The sequence below is a fragment of the Malurus melanocephalus genome, unplaced genomic scaffold, assembly GCF_030028575.1.
Source record: "Malurus melanocephalus ecotype Western Australia unplaced genomic scaffold, MMel_1.1 scaffold_0, whole genome shotgun sequence".
In the NCBI taxonomy this organism is placed as follows: domain Eukaryota; kingdom Metazoa; phylum Chordata; class Aves; order Passeriformes; family Maluridae; genus Malurus; species Malurus melanocephalus.
This window is the reverse complement of record NW_026623232.1, coordinates 6,423,059-6,445,318: the sequence shown is the minus strand read 5'-3', so window position 1 is coordinate 6,445,318 and position 22,260 is coordinate 6,423,059. Positions and strand designations below refer to the sequence as shown.

At 37.8% G+C, this 22,260-nt stretch overlaps 1 protein-coding gene across 2 annotated transcripts in view; it reads left to right on the top strand.

The window, feature by feature from the left end:
* Positions 1 to 22,260, top strand: part of SPTLC2 (serine palmitoyltransferase long chain base subunit 2) — a 75,122-nt gene that overhangs the window by 29,406 nt on the left and 23,456 nt on the right. For both annotated transcript variants that reach the window (XM_057379923.1, XM_057379843.1), the window contains exon 9: positions 1,351 to 1,477. In XM_057379923.1, the coding sequence (XP_057235906.1) occupies positions 1,351 to 1,477 (127 nt within the window). The remainder of the gene's footprint in view (positions 1 to 1,350; positions 1,478 to 22,260) is intronic.

The following is a 22,260-nucleotide window of genomic DNA, read 5'->3' as shown; positions in this document are numbered from 1 at the left end:
CTATTGGAAAGTGCATCTAGAAAGTGTTGCTCTTGCCAAACCCCTAATTCTTAGAGGGATGTTCTAGACAATTCCTTGTGTCACCTTTCTCACAGCCAAAAATATCTGATGTCACAGATCAGCCTTCTAAGCTGTATTTGAAGGTAAAATTCTATCATTTTCCTACCAGGGCAATAATTTTTTTACATATTAATTGTAATAATTACTTCCACCCATTCCAGTGGAGATGGAACTTAGAGATATTCATTGTAGGGTGTTTACTACAATAAGATTAAAATTACTTTGATAATGTCCCCAGAAAAAAAAAAATCATATAAATCTTTTTCCAAAGGTAGTGAGATAGTGGAATTAACTCCATGGCATAAGGTAAAGCAGCTAAGAGCCCTTTGCAGCTGTGTTTTTTAGCTATTGATTGAGGGATTACCTCAGAGGTGAGAGGCCCTAAATCTTCTTACTAGTTTATTTCAAAGTCCCTTACCAACTTCCTTTATTTGGCTCTGACCCTAGGCAGACAGCAACAGAATACTTCCACACATTTTTATAATACATTTGCAGCTTGTGATAGTTACAGTGTTGCCATTATTCATTTTATGGTAGCGAAAGACTGAATCTATCCTGGCATTCTTACTGATGTTTATAATAACTTGCTAGGGTGGTATTTTAGCATGGTTTTGTAACAGTTAACAAGCAGCCTAGATGTAAGGTGTTTTGATTCTTTATTCCTATATGGTCTGGTTTTGCCCTCTAACAAAAATAGCATATATGCTTAACTGGGAAATGCAGAGAGGTTAGGCTGAGGTTTTTGCACTCTTGAATTACACCTTCTGCTTTATTTATATTGTGATGATGAACAAGAGAGATGATTTTCTGACCTGTTCCCTTGTTTGGTGGTTTTTGTGGGGAAAAAGTGTATTGAGCATGTTACATAAGCACCTATGGATCCTGCTTCCCATTACTTAGTTTTCTTTAAATTCCCACTGTTAWAATACACACTTTGGAAACTCACCCTGAGCACAGTTTAAAGCAGTTTAAACACAATGCAAACCCTTGTTGCAACCCACTGCTGATGGTGTTAGCTGAACAAGTCTGTCATAGACATTTGTCTCTGATCAACACACATTTTTGCCCTGTGACATTATGAGTTATCATGTCCTTGCTGTTCACATTTTAACTGTTTATTTCTTGTACTGTAAGATCAGTCCTTGAGATACTTGTTCTCTTATGGAGCATTCTGAAAGAGGTGGTGCCCAGCTTTTTGCGGTGCCCTGTTTAATTGTGATTAAAGATATGACAGAAGCATTTCTCTGAGTGCTGGGAAGGCTATGTCTGATGCCTCTTGTGTTTTGCTAGGAACTGATTGATTACCTCAGGACATACTCTCACAGTGCTGCATATGCAACATCAATGTCACCTCCTGTTGTGGAGCAAATCATCACCTCCATGAAGTGCATTATGGGTGAAGATGGTACAACTATTGGTGAGTCTTTCTAGCACTAAGCACATAGAAAGGGGAAGCCAAAAAGTCTCTGTCACTTCGACAGATAACACATTCAGTGGACACCTCGGGAAATATCAATTAGTATATGTAGGGTTGGAATTTCAGGAACAGTAAACCAGTTTACAATCCTACTTGGCAGATTAGCTTAATAACAGCATATAAAGGGTTTTCAGATAGTGGTAAGTCATCTTACTCTTATATAAGACATACTGTTTTCTTGTATTGATTTTTGTTCTCTATCAAGCTGCTCTAGCTACCTTTTCTTCCCCTTGTCTGCCCTTTATGATTTGCCCCACTTTAAACATTGCTTTCAGAGTATTTTGCTGTGTATCTTTTACAGTTGTGTGCTGCTTTACTGCAGGAGCAGTGCTTTCAGTTTTCATCTCTAGTATAATTTGATATTTGCATCTCAGTTAAAATTATTATGGAAATGTTTCTGAAATCCCTTTTTACTTGGGGAGCTAGAGGCATTCTTCAAAATCAATGAACTTAATGGACTAGAAGAAATTCAGCATATTTGTCTTTATTATCTTAGTTTTCCTGTTTCATTATAGAAGTAATGAAGGGGAAGTTTCACTACTCTTTGGGCATTCAAAGTCRTAATGACAAATTCTCGTGTTCATTTGCCTATGGGTAGCAGCTTCCTTCAGTTACAGCATGAGGTAAATAACTCTTTAGGCTGCCTTGAAACTGAAATGGTGTAGTTTTCATGTAGGATACATTTCCCTCTTCACAGGAAATTAAAACGTTGTGAGCAGCTCACACAGGATGACAGTGTAGTTTGCTTGAGGACCTGTTGGTGGCATTCAGTTTGGAGGCTCTAGAATTCCAACTGCAGTATATTCTGGAACTTGAGGCATCTGGCCACAAGGTGGTGGTGGTGGTGTATGCAGAAGAAATGAATTGGCTATTGAACATGCATCATCTGACCGACCAACCAACCTGTAGGATAACTTATGGTGGAAAAGCTCACTGCACAGTTGAGAATTTCTCTATTATAACAGGATTCATTTGGTTTGCTTACGTTATCTGAGAACAGAGTTCAGTGCCAGCAGTTGGTGTTGGTGGTTGCTCTGTGGAGATACCATCAGTGAGGCAAATACCAGACAGCAGCCTGTCTGTGCTAGCTTTGGGTGCTTCCAAATGGTCCATGTGAGAGACCTGTACCAAGAGCCAAGGCTTGACTCCCTGCTCTCAAGTACAGATGTTAAGCAAACTTCAAACTGCACAAAAATTTGTATTGCCATAATCTTAAAAGTAATTGTTTGAGCTTTTTATAGCTGATGATTTGCCACCAATCTGTGGTCTGCTTAGGCGTTGCTTGTTCTGGGTTTCTTCCAGTATCTGTTTTGCTTAATGAAGTGGGAAGCAAGGAATGTGTAACTGATTTCTGTTTGCAGTATTTAAACTCAGGAATTTTTGTCTCTTTCTGAGGCTACAGTRTGGTATTTGTTCAAGCCAGGAGAATGGAAGTAACTTCCATTCCAGACTGTTCTCCTGCCATTATGCCAGCAAGATCCATCTGAGCTGAAAGGCAAACCAGATCAGGAATCAATTTGGCAAAAAAATAAAAGATCTTTTTTTTTTGTTCTCATGTTGCTTAAAATGCATGTTGAACTACATTCTGCTAATTTGGTGCCAAGAAGTACCAGAATTCCTTGGCACTCCAACAAAAAAATGAGTGGTTGTGGTGTTTGATAGGTGTCTCATTTCCAAGAAGTGTCTGTATGCACACTTTCTATATGCGTTGTTGCACTTTTCATAAGTGATGGATTTAACAGCTGGATAGCCAGAACCTCRTCAAATCTTGAATGATTTCTCAGCTATAGGTCTTGTGAAAGTGTTACTGGCTTTTTACACRTCTAAGTCAACTTTTAGCTAAAATAAGCATCTCATAGGATGATTTGTGCATGAGAGTGCTTTTTTGTTTATTTTCTGCAGAGTGGTTTCCCAGTCATGCATTTTTTTTAATTGCCTTAAGGCTTTAGAGATAATATTACTTGGTAGACATTTTCTGTGGATGAAGTTGGCCAAAGTTCAGTTGCGTGAACTGAGCAGCTGATTAATGATAGCATGACATTTTTTCTTTGTTTAAGGGCTTTGGCTGAAAAACTTCTGTTTGGATTCTGTGGAATTACAACTGGGGCTCTGGAGTACCACTGCCTCGCATTTGTTTTGACTATGAATAAATTAGGAGTAGATGGGTGCTGGTAATAGTTTTTAACTGGGGAAGACAAGTGGAGAAATAGTGTTAAACTGGGTTGCTGGTAAGCACCTTTGAATTGACTGTGCACTACAAAAATTTCATTGCTTTTMAGTTATTCAAGCTGAATGAATGGATGAAGGAAACTGAGATAGGGCAATGGTTTTACAAGAACATAGGAGTTGRAGCTGGAATCAGAACAGTAGATGGCTAGCTCCCAACCTCATGTTTTGGACCACAGCTAGCTAAATCTCTTAATGGCTTCAAGAATGCTTTCTTGTAAAGGACCTTTGCAGCTTTTTTGTCTGCCTCCTTCTGTTYACCACATGCTATTTGTAAAACCTGCTGTCTTCCACGGCATCAAATCTTTGTGGAAATTGTCATGTCAGATTGAGATAATCTGTAGCTGAGGAATAAGTAATAGGAACCGAGTAGTTTTTGAGGATGAAAGGGTTTTTGTATATAATTTTTCTAGAWTATGTTAATTCTCTTCAGGTTATTTCTAAATCTAAAGAAGCGTCGGAAGGCTCTAAACTTGCAATGTGAGGTGTTGTAGTTACTAAAACCATAACTAAAAGAAGTCTATGTCTCCCTTCAGATTTTTCCAGCAAGTTGCCAGCAACTAAATAGGATATTAATAGGAGGCAACACAGACAAAATACTGATGCCATGAAAAGCTTCTCTGCAGAGAATGTAAGACATGCAGATGTGCTGCCTGAGTTGGGACAGTAGTTTCTTGTGTTTTGATTTCTATTTAAATGAATCTGTTAATTCTTTGTAATACGTATGCATAGAAGTGACTAGCAAACCTCAGTCATCCTGAAGACAGTTAGAGCAATATAATTATATATGGATGTATTACTATTTTGATTATCCAGACTGCAAAAACCATGCCAACAGCTAAAGCAATCGCAGAGCCATGTTTCAGGTTTTTGGTAGTTGTGCTTCCAGTGCTGCAATTCCTCTACATTATCAGATCAATACTCTGTCTGTCCAATTTTACTTTGCATTACTTGTCTTGCATTGTAATTGGCTAGAACACTGTCATGTGTCTTAAACAAAACATGTTTGATCTGTGATTCCTTTGAGAATTTCTTTAAAGGAGCAGTCATCCTCAAGAATATTAAACATGTTCAGCATACAAACTCTCTTCAGAGAACTTGGGTGACAGTGTACACGGATATCTTGTGTATCATCACATTTAGCTTTGGTGTAGTAGAGCAAGGTGAGCAGGAGAGATTCTTTCTGCAAAAATAAATYTTTGGAACTGTTTTCCAATTCAAAGTTACTATGGTTGAAAACTTTAATGAGAAAGTGTTGCAGATGCTTGTCAGCAGATTGGTGGATGTTGCTTTTGGTCTGTTCAGACACAAAATGAGATAATTTTGTAGATAAAGGAACTTTTTAAACAATGATAATAAAAAGACACAATAAGCTGAGTTTTCAGGGTCATAGTAAGCATACACAAAGATGACAAATTAATTATAGGAATGCAGTTCTGGAAAGCTGTAGCATAGAGCCACTTGATTCTTGCTGTTATTTAAATTGACTGTAGAGAAAATGAGACAGCTTGGTGCTTGTCATGGTAAATGAGACATTGTTGTGATTTATGATGGTAAGTACTTGACCTGTCTTGGTGAGTTTTTCAGCATCAGTGGTTTGGTTTGAGTTGAAAGCTGGATTTTTTGCCCCTACAATCTCACTWAGACTGGGAATCCAGCTGGCTCCTTTCTGTTATTTACACAAGAGCCAGGGATGCATCCTGTAGACCTGGAGTTCTGTTAGCACTGTAGCTGTTCAGGATCCAGCCTCTGTGTTGCCCTGGTAACATTGCTGGGAGCAAGTGGAAGAAGATCATAAGTAATCCAAGTGAGATGCAGGCAAATCAAAACATGCAAAGTAAAACCAGTCCAGGGACTGGTTAACCACCTTCAGAGGTGAAATGTCGTTTGCTCTCCTGTATGTTGAAAACTGAAGATGARCCTTAAATCCAGGTGTGTTTTGAGTTTGGCAGTGCTAATGGCTTATAAAAGAGGTGAASTATTTCTTTCCACAGACCTCAATTCAGCAATAGTAATTATACATGTTGACATTTGTAAGGAGTTTCTTACTTCCATATCAGTTTTAGGAACCAAATATCCCACATGTAATCACAGTTCCATATAGAGCATGTATAGAATAAGTTGTGGTTAGACCTTGCCCAAGATGGCTCTTAAATGTTGAGTGAATGTTGTCTTGAGCGCTGTATAAAAATGAAGAATTATCCASCATAGTTCAATGGGGCTAGCAGTTGCATAGGCCATTCCAGCTGCTAAACTATTGGAAAGGAATAACTGCTCTTTGAAGGCGGATCTGTCAGTTGGCAGCACACAGTCTGATTGGTATTTGTCTCACCACCTCAGTTGTAAAGATTCATAATTAATTCAATCTCAAAACATTAAAAAAAATTTGAAAAAAATTCTACTGTTGCCATTGCTATGTGCAGCATTATTGAGTGAGTGACAGAAGGTAGCTAAACCAATTATAACCAGAAGTAATAAGAATGTACATCTGTCCTGGCAGAGAATTGAGCATAACTGAGCTGTTCAGAATTTAGGACCATTGTTATACAGTTAAAATATGCCCAGGGAGAAGCATGCTGGGGRAAAAAAAATTAAACGAACTAAGCTTAAATGGTCTGCTTTAGTTCTGGAGGAGAAAAGACTGCAATTAGTATTTTAACTTCCATGTGGTTAATCAGGCCCTGAAGTGAATATACAGCCTCAGCAGTTCAATCATCTGCCTAATCAGTGGGTTTCTTGAAGTTGGACATTTTGTGACATTACCTTTTTCTTTCCAAAGACAAACCAGAATCATATGCAAATAGAAACATAAGCAGTAATGAAGGAATAGCCCATGTTTCAGCACCTGGAATTGAATTTTAAGTATCTTATGGTATATTTATAAATGAAGTCTATACTTCGCCATTCATTGCTAGCAGTAGATCCCCAAATGGAAGCAGTGATTGCTGTTTTACTCCAAGAGGGAAATACTCATTCTTCAGGCTGAGGTTGAAGTTTATCATTAAAATCGGTTCATTTGAATTTCCTCCAATAATGCACTTGTTAATGAGGTGTTAAATTATCACCTTGGGAACCTGGGGACCAGTCAAAACTAATTTGAGCAAAGTAAAATTGTTTTTTGTTGCTGCCCTTGAGAATCTCAAGCTGAGCTGGGAAACTGTTGGAAAAACAAATACTCTGGGGGTCATAAAGAGAGTTTCCTGCTTCTCTCCAGGGGTCTAACAGTTTTAAACATCATTCTCTGTATTTGTCCTTSCAGCTGAGGATCTTTTAAATCCAGCTCGTTGCTGCACCCCTATCTCCCTCCCACAGATCATGGCAAGCCTCCAGAAATACTGCTTTAACCTGGCTGGGCAGAAGAAATCTTTTGGTCTTTGATGCTTTGAAGTGTGTTTACAGACATTAACAGAGTTGTACCCTTTGTGTTGTACACTAGAATGTGAGAATTCTTCAATGCCTCTTCTTTTGGACTTTGTTCACATTGTGGTGTTCGTACAGAGCTTATAAACCTTTATAAGTGTATACCTGCTTTGTTCTCATAGCATTCTAGTTCTTGCTATTTCTATTATGGTATGAGCTGTCATCCTGTGTCTTCATAGACTAAACACTGTTCTATCATAGCAGAAATATGACTAGAAATGTTGCTTCATTTAGGTATTTTAATTTTGCTTCATTTCTTACACTACATTTGATTTAAAATATGYGCCTCACTTTTTAGTCTCAGTTGCATATGAGGTGCTAGGTTTCTACAGAATGCTGGTGTGCTGCTCATACAGAGAAAAGAGAAAATACTGGTAGCAGGTTACTAATATACATAATATATGTTGTGTATATTGTTAGAAACAAGGCAACTAAAAAGCTTCTAAATCAGTAACATTAAGATAAAGTATTTCAGTAGGAGGAGTCACACATGAGGTGATGTTCACTCTTTCTTTGGGTTAGTGTAAAGTAGAATTCATGGTTCCTGGTGTGGTCCATGATTTGCTGGAGCAGAGTTTTTAGAAAATACCTGAATGACCTATACAAGCGCTACTACCTGTCATCAGTCCTGGCAACAGCATCAACTTTCTACATAGAAAAATTAATACTAGTACTGCAATAGTGTCTGCAGTGTATAGACTTCTGTGAAGACTTTGTAGTATAATTGTTTCTGTCTTTGGAAACAAGCTATATTTAGTAATGAAGCCCTTTCTGTGGGCTCTGTTAAGCTGCATGAGGCTTGCAGACCARCTGAGGTACTATCCATGACTGCTTTGGGGGGTTCTGATGGAAAATATGGTTGGCACAAGGTCAACTCCATGCCATTTCGCATCAGTGCAGTTGATCTACCACAAATTCCCAAATACAGATGATCTTGACAATCTACAGTGTGTACTTTTKTCCTACTAGAGTGCTGATGTTTGCTAATGTTCCAGAATTAATAAACTTTCTTAGAGAGTACAGATGTAATCTTTGAASGAAGAAGCTGTCTGAAAAACCTGCATGCCAGTTAATGTGTTTTAAAATATATGGCTATAAGAGAGATTTTAGATTGTTTTAAATAAGATTGTGCAGATTCTGTTGCAGTCTAATTTCAGTATTGGTGTTTAGTTCAAGACAAATTAACTTGTCAAAGACAGAATGAACCAACCTGTAGGGCTTCCTTCTGCCACAAGTAAGCTTCTGTTAATGCTCAGGTTATTGCCTAATTATTGCATAGTGGAAAAGTTGTGGTTACAATATTGCCTGCATGGGGGAAAATGTATTACAGAGTATGCGTGCTTCTCAAGTTCATGTTGGTTAGTAGCTCCTAAGATTTCTTAACTGTTTGTCCATGGACACTGGGATTGCAAAAAAAAGAAAAAAAAAAGGCGCCAGTAGAATACTTCTGAAGCTTTCTAAGACTTTCAAGCTTGCCTTCCAGCTGGTCAGCTTAATATTGTATGATGGAGTGTGTTGGCAAACTCAGGGTTTAAATGGGCAGTGGAACTCATTTGTCCTGCAGTTAGCATCTCTGGAACWAAGTACTCTGTGCAAACAGATTGTTACTCTTACAGAATAACTGTACCAAGAGCTGGAACCAAAATGTTTAGTACCTCCAATCTTTACTGAAAATAGCTTTTCTTTTCTAGGATTACAGCTATGTTCCTGACAAATATCTTTCTGTTCAGGACTTGGCATTGTAGAGGTAATTGTGGGTTTTACAYGGACAGCTTTGATCTTTCCAGGATCCTTGGAAAACAGAGCTGTGAGGGAAAAGCAAGTCTGTAAATGTCAAAGGAGAAAAGGAGAGACAAGGTCTCCAGAGTTTGGGCCTTTTCAGGCACAAAGCCTACTCTTCCACCTCATTGTAGTTCCAGGTGGCAGGATACCAGGAGCTTCTTGCTAAATGCAACTTACTAATATGGGAAAGCTCAACACTCTTCCTGTTGAAATTATTGCAGAGMTTTAGGGTAAATCTGAGAGCACACTGTTGAAGGACAAGTATGGCTACTACARCAGACATACAGACAGATGTGCACAGCTCTGACTTGGTGGGAAATTTGCAGGCTATAGTTTTTATCATGAGATGAACTTGGCTATAAGCATCTTTGATGTCAAAGGAGAGACTTGAAACGTTGTACAGAATGCCTTATTGAATGGATCAAAGTCTTCACGGAAAGATGCATGAAGATGGGTTCTGTGAAAGATTCCGGTGCTGCCTTCTCAATACCTTATATATAAGCTTTGAAATGACAATATATAAGTATTGAAAATAAAAAAAAAAAAAACAAACCAGCTTGTTCAGAGTGGAAGTTCTTAATTTTAGGACACATTAGCAAAGAGCACATACACACTTGGAGCATCCTGTCTCTCCCATTGTGCCTTGTGTTAGACGGAATCTGTAGCAATATTAATATGTCCTGGACAGAAAGAACTTTGGAACTTAATGTGTTCCATTCCATAAGGTCTCACTTAGTACCACTGATGAAAAGTAGGTATTGAGGACTATTCTGTTCACTTTAGCTATTAAGGGATTCTTCTACCAATAGACACAGTAGAAGGTAATCTGTCTGCCAGGCTGCTTTTCTGGATTTTCAGACTCACACAGAGGTAAATACTTCTCATAGTACCTTACAGTGTCAGTTACTGGACAAAGCTTACCTCTGTGTAGGAATTCATTATTATCTCAAGCTGATGGAGACTTTTTCATAGCACTCTGGGCATCCTTTCTTTATAGAGCTGGTTTCTGTTCAATTTGGCCTGAAGATGGTACTTCAGTGTTTATGGTTGCTATTTCCCAAAGGAGTTTGCCAAAAGAGAATGGTAGTCAAACACATCCCACCCCTCACGTGGTATCCCCTCAGGGGTACCTCACTACCCAGGTAAGAGATTGGATGCCCTAGTTCTATTTGTTGCTTTCTAGATGAAACTTATTATTTGCTGTTTCTAACCAAAGRTGGATACTTTATCACTGGCTGGTGTGTCTTTTCCAGTGAATGACAAGGCTTGCTGTGCTAGAACTTGAGCATTAGCTCAGCTGCTTCAGGAGCAATGCTGTTAGAAGCTTTTAAGATGTTGACATGGAGTGTGACCAATCAGCTGACTTTTGCTGAATACTGTTTCTGGCACTTAGGGCATTCCTATCTGATTTTATATTTAAGAGCAGCACTTCAGTGTGTGGCTAATGCAGCTGTAGGGAATGAGGGAGAAGATTGCTGCTAGTCATCTGCAGTTAATTTGCACTGTTTCTTAGTCTACCTTATTGCCTGTGATTTATGTGACATACATTTGGCTGAACTGGCTTTGAGTTTTAGAATAATAGATTAAGGCCTGTGGATGCTGTGAAACTTCGTGCTTTTAAACAGGTTCAATGYAAAATTCAAAAGAAATGCAATTTAAAAAACTATAATTCTTATGACCAGCTAGCAAGAGTGCCATAGGGAATGTAGTGTATTAAAGATCAGTCAGAAGAGCTACTGAATTACTGCTCTAAAGTTGAGTACTTGGCTATCTGTCCAGTCTCTGGATTCCATTGTGAACTTCTCAGAGATGTTCCTAATGGCAGGATAAATATACTGACAAACTAAATGTTAGTGCTGTTAATAAATAATTTTTTGATAAACCTCCACAGACTATACATCACTTTATTTCCCTGAAGGCTATTCTTATATTTAAGAATTTTAGGGAAAAATTGTTTTGCTTTTTTTCTGAACACAACAGAGCTAATTCTTCTCTTCTGAGTTGGGTTTTGGGAGGTGTTTCCTGTTAACACAGGGCATTCAGTGACATTGGGTATGGTTGTAGTCATCTTTCCTATCCCTATAGCTTTAGCTCTAACCTGTGTTGTATGCAATAATTTTTATAGGATTTTAATCCTTTTCATTTTTATACTACTTCATACCKGTATCTTCTTTCTTCATTCTGTTTTGAGAGAAATGAGCACAATTTAGAGTAGAAGAAGGCTACATGRCCATTTTGTTGGGTTTTTTTGGTTGGTTTTGTTGCTGGGTGTTTTTGGTTTGGTTTTTTTTTTTGTGGAATTGTTACCATTAGGAAGAAGGCATTAATTGCTTGTAGCTTGTTGACTCTGTATGTTGTGCCCTAATATCCTGGTTGAATGCATAGCGTTTGGTACCTAATTAACTTGGAAATTGTAGTACCAAGAGAAGCCTGTGGAAAGGGTTATGAAGATAAAAAAATATTCTGTTAYGAGTGTTTGTCTTTGGGTTCATTGTTTTGACAATTCATCATGAAGTGAAGGATTTGCRTAACAGTTTCTTCATGGAAGCTCTGTAGGTACCTGGTAAACAAGGGGAATTGCACTGTTTTCTGGGAAGTGAATGTGTAGGATCTGGGAGGTTTTGATAGTTCTGTTGTAATGGCATTTATTGGAATGCTGGGACAAACTGCTACTTCTCAGGCATGGTCTTAGACCATGCGGTGGTCTCATAAGATAGCTTAGTTTTTGGGTTTGATGTATTCAGTGGGATTGAAGGATTATATGAGTGACTTCAGGAATATTTTTCATAGCAGGATTTTTCCTAATATAGGGCGTAAATGTTCAATGACTTCCCTTTAGATTGGAGAGTAGTCTAACATGTGGCCATGAGGGCTATATAATGCATATGAATTTTTCTGTAGTAGTAATGTATAGTGGAGTGTTTCAAGTGCCTTTTCAAGTTTTGTCTGTATAGATCACACCTATTAAACTTAATTGTGCTTTTCTTGGAAAAGCTGATGTGCATCCAGCTTCTTTGTGTTCTGGGAAAAGAAATACTGTTTTCTGCACTTTTTCTTGTGGTCTATGCATGTAGAGAACAGCTGTGCCTTATAGCAAAGGGTGAACTCCAGCTTAATAGTGGTAGAATGGCAGAACTTGTGCTAATACTATCAGTGCAGTAGATGCTTTTTGTTGCTTGTTTTATCTGTTTTAAGGTGGATTGCTTCAGGGGAGATTTTATGCTACCACTGTAAATGAACTTTGGAGATGGAAGGACTATTTCCAATGCTGGTATTTTTGTTATCCTCTGGAAGAAGTACTTACAAAGCTGTCATTTTTGTTGTCCTTGTGCTTGACCTAAAGCTGATTTCATGTTTTATACTGACCATATTTTTCCAGTTTTGATTATAGCTGTCTTAAAATGTGGAAAGGGGCTGCTTTGCTGTTCTAATCACACACGTTCAGCTGGAGGTGATATTCTTTCTTCTTCTGTAASGTTTTTTACATCTGTATGATATTTTACCATTAATAATACTGGCTGAACATAGGTGACTGCTACATCATGTGTAGCACTTCCTTCTTGAAACAAGAGGTCTTCATCACATTTTTTGTATATATTTTTAATAGCCATTCATATCTTCCATCTTCTCTGCTGCAAAGAAAAAGAGCATTTCTTTACCCTGTTGTATTGCTGCTTAAAATCCCAAGGAATGGTTAGCTTTGATACTGACTTCCCTTGTAAAAAAACAGTCTGCACAAAACAGATGGAAAATACAGTTCACACTCTTTGTTGCTATGTTGTAAAGCTACTGAACTGTCTCTATGGAAGTAGATTATAAACATCCTTAATATTATATGCTTTGTCAAAGCTTGCACATTCCTTTGCTTCTAAAGAAATGTGGTGTTTGTATGTGTTCCTGATGTTTTTGCTCTCTGTGGCTTCAGTCTGCCATAAAGGCCTGCCAACCTATTAGTACTGTACAAAGGTTTGAGTCCTTTTTTGTTCTGTCTTTTCTTCACTGATGTTTTTCTTGAGATTTTTAAGAGCAAAGATGTGCTTTTTGAATTTCAGTGTCCATGATATCGTAATAAAAAAAAAGTAGAAGGTTTTAAATGCTTCCTTTTTTTCAACAATTCAATTAACTTGGCAAGGTAAGTGTTATTGAAACTATATAAAGGTAATTTTTTTCATGGTTCTGACTTTATGGTTAAGGTGCCATAACTAGTTCAGAAGAATAGTCTGATGAGTGCACATTTCTTTTCTTTCTTCTCAGCAGGACTTAAGACTAACTGTCAAACAGGATATGTACAGCTGTCTTTTTAATGATTATGAGTGCTATTATCATGACTKCATTTGTGAAAGTACAAAATCTGTATGAGCCAATGTGTTAATGCAATCCCACAAATTCTCGAGGTGATTAATATGTAGAGTTAAATAATACATGCACCCRGGCAACACAAACTTTATTTCTTTGTTCTGGAGATATAGCCCTAATCAAATTCTTTAAAATTACCCGTTGATCTGAGCCAATGTTTTATATGTTCTTCTTAAAAATAAAGATAACTAAATCCTAATTGTTAGGATGCAGGGAATTTTAGTCATGTGACAGCAGTGCAACCAGATCCAGTGACCAAGKTATAAACAAACATGAACAATTATCATGAATTACATTTCAGAAATGGCTTTCTGGATTGACTAGAGGGGTGATGGAAAGGGAATTCTTGCAGGCAATACCGCTGTTCTTCAGCAGGTCCTTCAGCTAGTGTTACRGTAAAATTGGCTGGTAGTGTGCTTTTGTTCTCACTTTTTATCACAGTGGATTTTCTTTGTATAGCTAATCTATTCAGGTATGTTAACTCTAGAGAGAACTTAAGCTGCTTTCAGTAGAAATTTGGCCTCTGGAAAAGTTCTTTGCGGAAAAATATGGTGGTGGCTTGTGGGGTTGGAGTTAGGGAGCCCTTCTGSATCTCATGAGCCCAAGTCTCTCACCTCAATAGGGCTTGGAACAGTATCAGTGGAGATGAGTGTAACGTGACCCTGAAATGTAACTGTTGTTCCTGTGCAATTCTTTGCATATGAAGTGATCTTATGTTCAGCCAGTCTTACTGATTTTTTGATATACAGATACATGTTATTGCTTTCTTGTTTGTTTTTTTTTTTTAATGGTAAAATAGAATTAATGGATAATTTTATTGACTTAATCGACCAGGCATTATCTTGAATTCTACTTTAAATAGAAAGGGCTTGTGTGTTTCTGACAGCCTTCTGACAGAAGGCAGTGTTTTGATTTGGTTTTGTTTGTTGTTGTTGTTGCTGCCTTCGACAAGATCCATTCTTCATCAAAGACATCAAATCCTGCTTCTGTCTATATGGACTTCCTATGAAAAGAAACACAAATGGAGAGCATGGGATCTGTTGYTCTGAGTTGTTTCTGCAGTGTCTGTTATACCACTGAGTTAGTGCTGGGGGGAAAAAAAWTAAAAGCAAATTAGCAGGTACATGTGATTCTAGTAGCCGTTAAGGAATCTGATAGTACCAGCAGCCAGTGGTGTTTTTAGATTTCCGTAAGTGTTAAAAAAGGCAGGTTTCTGTAATTCAAAGTGTATTTTGACTATGGAGAGAAGTGGCAAGAGATGGTATTATGACTTCCCATCTCTTGAAATTGTGTTACTGCAATAAATTGCAATTTGGCATTATGCTTGAGGTTGTGGTTCTCATGTACATGGATAACTCCAGTAGTTTGTTTATGCATTGTGGATCTGCTTTTTTATAATTTCTGTATCTTTAAAATCAAGGGACCACTGACATTAAACAATGGGAGCAATTCCATTTTACTTTGCATGCCATCTTGCATAAGTTAAAAGTCATGTAAATGTGAATRGGAATTGTGGTTGGATTTGGGACCTGTTTTTAGAGGGATTGGATTTTTTGTGGTTGGTTTGTTTTGTTTTTCTCTGATGCTAACTTATTAGTAATTCAGACCTAAAGAAAATAAATCAATGCTTGCTGCATGACAGCTTTTGCATGTTAGACTTAAATGAAATGCTGATTTACAAAGTCTGTTTCACAGCAGTCCTTGAACATTGTCTATAACCACAAGTTTTCTGGCAGTCCAGGTGTTTTYAAGGTTTTGAGAGAGCCACCAGTCCAGCAGAGCTTTTGCAGAGGCAGGCCCRAATAGTCCTTCCCTCTTCCTTAGGTAATGTTTGTGTAGACTTCAAAGACTGCTTCAGGTCAGCAGATCCTTTCCTCTGATTGTCATATAGGGGGTCTGARATAATAATGGCTTTCTATCCCTGTTGTGTGTCATTTTCTTATCTATAGAGAGGGGAAGGGCAGTTTTTAAAATTGGGGTAAAAAGCACTGCAGCTCAAGTGCTAAACCTTGTGAAGATTACTGCTACTGCTACAAGCCCAGGGGTTACTAAGATCTCATTTGAAGGCTGACAAATGTAAACACATGCATTTTGTTGAACAACAGCCAGATTAGGCTACTGGTATCCCTTTAGTTGTGAACTSCTGAGGAACTTGGATGTACCTCTTGAACAAATAAATGGTCTGATGAAAAAGGTCCGGGTTCAGAGGGCTGATCTCTTCAGCAACCTGAGAGTGAAAGTGGGAGGAGCTACTGTTATAGCCAAGGCATCAGCTGATGARCCTCACATAACAGCACAAAAATTCATGCGCTTCAGTGACAAATATGTGGCATGTGTCAAATGCCAGACTTGTGTAGGAATTATCCTGGTATTAAGACAGCTGAAATGTTTCCATATTAAATTACAARTAATCCTGTCTTTTGGATGTACCAAAGAGTTGTGTGTTGATCCTGTTGTGGAGCAGTATTTTAAACAGGAGAGATTTGAAGGTTCATCCATTGAAATAGTTGGTGTGTTCTATTGGCTGTATTTTAATCAGAATGATGAAAATACCTGTTACTTTTAAAAATGCTAGTCAGTATGCAACCCATGATATTGCATACCAACGGAACCTTTAAAAATCTGTATTCCCCAGAACTTTACTGGAAGTCACTTCGTTACAGCTCATACAAAGCTCAGCAAAAATGATCATTGGTGCCTTGTGGTTTTTGTTAGTTGTGGGCTTTTCTGGGGGGTGTCTTCCTGTTGCATTTAATTACATCTCAGCGCAGATGCCAGTTCATTTTGTGTTTCAAGAGGGGCTAAAGTGTTTCAGTTAATAAAATAGGTTAATTCAGTTGCTGGCTCTAGAAAGTTCAGATCAATTAGGAAATCTAAATTGCAAACGAGAAGGAAGAGTCATAATAAAACCTACATGAAAACTGTTCAGATGTGTTTGTCCTTAGAGTTGTATTGCATGATTTTAATATGGTGTTAATTAGAAGCTGATATCACTTCTTCAGTCACTTACTGGTGTAGATTGATCAAGAAGAAGCATAACCTATGTTCTTTGGCTTTTTTTTCCAAGTACTGTGCATTAGTTGATATTGGTGGTTCTGAATGTATTTTCTTCATGTAAAGATGAATGCCTCCAGTTGCCTTTAGCTTGACTGGAGATTGTCTGATTTCTCTGCTTTTTCATTAGGTGGTTTTAATAATAGTGGCAACACTAATGCTTTACAGCTGTCAGGGAAACTCAAAAAAGATGATTCTGTAGTGTACTCTCTGTGTAATATGGCAGAGTTGGAGATAACAATATTGTACAAAACAACAACAGTAGAAATATTTTCTTGTCAAGGTGAGAACTAATTGTCATGTGTTGGAAAACAAACAAAAGCCTCTAACTTTTAAAGGGCATTTTCCTGTCTACCTCTTTGTACACTGAGTGTGAGTTGTTGCACACCAGTGTCTGGGCTTTGGAAAAGCTTGCAAAATCTCCATTGAAGGCTACTGCATAGRTGCAAGAAATGCTTAAAATCTGAGAAGAGTTTTAAGTGTTAGTAAAAATAGATCTGCATCTATGTGTCTCTGGAAGTTTTTCAGTTGCTGTCTCCAGTGTTATATCCCCACTGCATGTACTCGTTAAGAGTGAGCAACAAAGATTTGCCAGTGCCATTTGAAAATCTGGTGGGGCTGGACCCTGCTATCCTAAGGTAAGACCCTTCCTCATTCAGACAAAGACCACTTATTATTTCCCTGTGAAGCTTTTTGTTCATGCACATAACTGTGCTTCTTGGAGAACTATCCAAAGGATTGTGTTTTATCTTTTACCCTTTTTTAATGAGTTGTGGTCTTCTGGATGGTAAGTCATAAGCTACTTTCTRCTGCTTCTGGAGATGATAAGCAGAAATTTGTCAGCTAAAACTTTGCACAAGTCTTAAATGCTGTTCAGTTATGGTTGTTTGTTTTTTTGTTTTCTATCATGTTTTCCCTGAATATATTTTTCTTCTTCTAAGTCTGTAAATCATATGTAAAATATAATAGAATCTATAGTAGCATCCTTTAGGCAACTGCTACATGAAGAAAAGACTATACTGATTTCATCTTAGAGAGAAGGTCAGTCAAAAGTAAACTGAACTAAGCCTTCTTTTAATATGTTTGTTACCACAGTGGAACTGAAACTACATGAACATTTCTGTTCTATTCTGTTAGATGTAATTCCTGGAAATGGTCACACTTTGGCTTCCAGCTCGTGTTTAATTTCCCAAGCTAGAGAGTTATTCTACTTTTTCGAGATGAACAAAATGTTCTAGTGTTATGTAAAAAGGATGTGTTTCTTAACCACTTCATTAAATATGTACTGTTGAAAGAAGGGCAAGTTGAAAGTCAATTCTTGGCTTGGAAGTAGGCTCAGAAAATGCTTTGAGTGTTCAAATAATTACTGCTTTTTATTTAGGAGGRTTTGGAACTCAAGGGGAAATTTAGTATATAGTGAAATTCTTCCAGTTTCTTGTATTGGTCAAGGTGTAGGTACCATTTGGTTGTATTGTAACTTGTTTAATTACACTGCAAGGTCCAGTCCTCTGAATTACTCCACTATGATTACCATGTGTTTCCAGATGTGAGAGGAATGTCAGCCTAGTAGTGTTTTGGTGTGTGAGAGACAGCTTCCTGTTCTTCTTTAGCTTTGCATACTAGCTAGCTTTTAGTTCTCTATGCTGTACAAACTTCACCTGTTAGTTCTCCTCCCAGAATAAATGTTGCAGCTCTGGCTTTTGACATGCAGAAATGCAAAGCTGAAGAGGTGCATAGCAGAGCAATTATTTTTTTTTTTTTTAATTCCATGGTTTACTTGAAAGGCCTGGGACATAGGTGGCATTTTGGYGCAGTAGAGCTTCTTTTCCTGTAAAATTTGTGATGCAAAAAGTCTACGCTAAAAGCTTTTAGAGAAGATTCAAAATGTCTCCACTGTTCGAGGTTTGTTTTAATTGTGTGTCTTCAATGTCCTCTGAGGTACTTGTGCTATATTTTTAACAAATGGTCTCCTTCACTTCTGTGAGTCTAATGAATCCTGGAGCTGCACAGTGGGAGTCTTGACAGACTGGAAGTTGCATTAAACAGCTTTGGGTTTTTATTGAAAACATTGTCCTTGGTTCAAAGGAAAGGTAATTATTCTACCCTGGAATGATAGCAGCCCCTCCTTTATTGACAGCACACCATCTGGTTGTGATAAATTACATGGCCYTGGTAAGGCTGCGGCTCTTTGGTAGCAATGGGTGACGTAAAACTTCATGTCCAGATGATAGAAAATAAGAAATAGAGATTGTTTAAATAAATGACACACTTCCCTGTGTTGGTGTCATGGTTTAACCCCAAACCCAGTCTCAAAGTTATTGCTTTTTTTACTGTCTTTTAGATGTATCTCTAAAGGAAGATTTCAGTAAAGCAAGGTACTGTATAGGACTTCTTAGGGACTAATTTTTGCTGCAAGGTAGGTTCCACTAATCTCTTGAAGGAGAACTTGAAAAAATGACGATGGAAATTTTGAGTATTTCAGGTGTAATTGGCACCAGTTTTTTTACTTTATCACCCAATGACTGTTAGTGTAGTTCTCATCTAGCAGTAAGAATAGTGTAAATTATTAAAGGTTTTTTCTTAAGAACTCGTTCTACTTACTTGCTTGTTGATGTAGCTTCATGGAGGTAGTTTCTTTTTCTGAAAGCTTACCAAGTAGTCAGTTTACATCCATAAGTAAAAGTTCCGAGTGCTCTTAGGTAGTTCACTAGCTAATYTGTCCTTCTGGCAGCTACTTCATTTTCTTGTTGTCCTAGCCAAAGTACTATTTCTTCTTCTAACCTGTATAATTTTATGATACTGTTTAATTGTATGATACATTCAGGCTCAGTTCTTGTGCCCTGACAGAAAGAACATCTGAGCCAATGTTGATTATTAAACAGAAATGTCCACAAGAGTCTTGGAGAGGAAAGGCAGTTTTGGTTCTCATAATGTCTAAATTAGAAATGTAAGATTGGTTTAAATGTTTGCAAGTAGAACGTACTACATGTGACTTCCTATGGTGTCTGATTTGTTGAGAATGTTGGCTGGTCACTACTTCCAGATTTTATTTCAGAACACAATTTTAAATTCTCTTGTCATACATTACTGTTTTTCRTTTAGAAATTTCTTCCATTTGTTGTTTATATTTGCTTTAAAAATGTAATCACAGCAACACTGTGATGAAGCTCATTCCTGACAAATTCTTCTGATAACTTTTTAGGGGCTAGTTGCTGCAGAGGAAAGTGTCATCAATTAACTCTGCAAAACATTTCAGTCTTTTTTTTTGGGCTGAGGTAGCAGTAATACCAGTCATTACTAGCTCTTACTTTTCTACCACTTCTGTTTTTAGAGTTGGATTCTTGCAGTTATATTTGCACAATGTGGCATGAATAACATTTATCTTAGATTTAGACGTAAAGAGAAAACACTTTGAACCTGGCCTTGCTATGCTTGTTATTTCTGTGGCTCTGCAGTTTGGACATGCATGTGGGGATTGGCCACAGGTTAAAATAACTCTGAAGCCATGTTGAGTTGTTACTAAAATTCAGTCAAGAATTCTTTGTATAATGAGCAAAGTGCCCTGGCAAGTTTGACTCACTGTTTGACTGCCAGGATACATAAGAAGCGGATGTGTATTATTCTGGGGTTTGGCAGCTTAGACCTTCACCTTTTGTGGTCAAAATGCCTTGGCAGCTTCAAGTCWTTTAGGCTAATGCCTCATATCTAACACACACGGTTTGCTGATGAGCAGAAGTTAGAGTACTCATTATTATCAGACTCTCAAACCAATAGACTTGAAATTTTATTATATATTATCTCTTGTGGAAGACAGCTTTATGTACAAGGTAGAAGTGAATTTGTGTGATTTTAGTGAGTATTAATTAATGTGTATAATGTTTTCTGYGCCTAGTAAAATGTAAGTCTTTGATAATTTTAGGATTTACTAAAGAGGGAAAGAGTTTCTGAACACTGAAACTGTGAGGGTTCTCAAACATTGGAACAACTGCTCATGGAGATTGTAGAGTTTCTATCTGTGGAGACAGTCAAACACCTAGCTAGACAGTTCTGGGCAACCTGCTCTAGCTGATCCTGCTTGAGATTGGACTGACTAATTTCAAGACATCTATTCCAAATTAAAGGGTTTGTGAAAAGTGGAAGTGGTACCTTCTGTGTCAGTAATAGCTGTTTTCACCACTTGGGACATTTTATAGTTTTACACAGAGAATAATAAACCTGCAGAGCTTCTTTTACATTCCACAAAAGCCTTTTTCAGTGCCATAAGAAAGATGCAGAGTGTAGGTTTCCAGAGTCATTATCTGTGCAAGATGCATCCTAAAATGACCTCACTGTATTGACACCTGTGATGATACCAGTTCCTGATGGTCCATAGGTGATTTATGTTTGTTTGCTTATGGACAGTTCCAGCCTATGATCAGAAAGCTGACTTGTCCTCTGATGAGATTCCTTTTGATGGTTTTTGAAAAGCCAATACAATGTGTCAGTGAGCCCATTCTTCTAGACCTGGCCAAGTGAAGATAAGTCTAGCATCTCATTTCTTGGACAGACCGTAGACATATTACACTCTCAGACCTGATTGTGCAGAATCACATCAGGAGATCCATCAAAGCATTTGGAGCTTCTGTCTAGAGTTGAATGATGCTCGTGTGTAGAACATTGTCACACTTAAAAAAGAGGTGCTGATTGGTAAGCAGGCAAGATCCAAAGGGACAATCTTACATTGCCAAGCAGGCTGTTTTGTGCCACGTACAAGCTATTGCATGTCCCTTGCTCAGCAGCTCTGGAGTAGCTGTTTGATTACTGTCTTTCAAATTTACCCATTGTTTAGATAGGTTTCTTGCATCTGCCTTGGCCACCTGTGTCTTTGAGATGTCATTTTCTATGTTCAGTTACCCTCTAGTACTGAAGTACCAAARCAGTCCAATAAAGGTGTTCCCTTCAATAAAAAAACTTCTCAAATTACAGTTTTCATTCCTACTATACTTACCTGCCTCAGCAGGGCCACACACAGTTTTTCCTTCCTTCTGTGAGGATTACTTTTTTGTTGATCTTGCTGCAGAGGAACGACTAACAGCTTTTAGTAATAGTTTTTCTTCCTGATTATGTTTGACTTTCATCCAAGTCAGAATGTTACCTGCTTGCATTTTAGATTTATTTAAGTTTTGTACTTCGGGACTGAAACTTCATTAATTGCCCATTGGAGGGCAATTAAGCCTTGTTAAAGGCTTCTGTCACTCYGTGAACTATTAGGACTGGTTACAGAAATCTTCTCTAGTAGAGGAAGCATTCTCTGCTACACTATTCTACAACAGCCCGAGATATCTTTAAAACGTCTTTCAGACACCTKCAGGTCAATCAATCTTACATGTCAGTTGTGGCCTCATCAGAATCTTTGCCACTGGTGCAGTATAGGATAGTGATGCTACATTTGATAAAGTAGCTCTCTATTCATACATGTTTTAAAGACTTGGACCCACTGTTGGCTAATCGTAATGATAGGGAATGCTTGGAGTCTTCTGTGGATTTTTAGATTTACCTTTTTAACATTTGGTTTGCTATTTTCATGCATACTAACTTCCTKTGAGTCCTTAGTAGGTTACTGAATTCTGTAGTTGAGAGACTGTAAAGGACACATGGAAGGCTAACCATTAGCCTTGTTTCAGTCACATGGGGGAAGATGCAGGTTGCTATACAATTGTGCCAACTACAAAGGCAAAAATTATAGAAGCTAATTACTAATGATGTATGTGCACCCAGAAGATTAAACCTACTTGTACACAAGATAATTAAAAAATCAGGTTATCARGAAAAAATCTTCCTTCCACTTTAATGACTATGGATTAATAATTTTGAAGTTTCATCAGCTATCAACATCTCTAATGGAA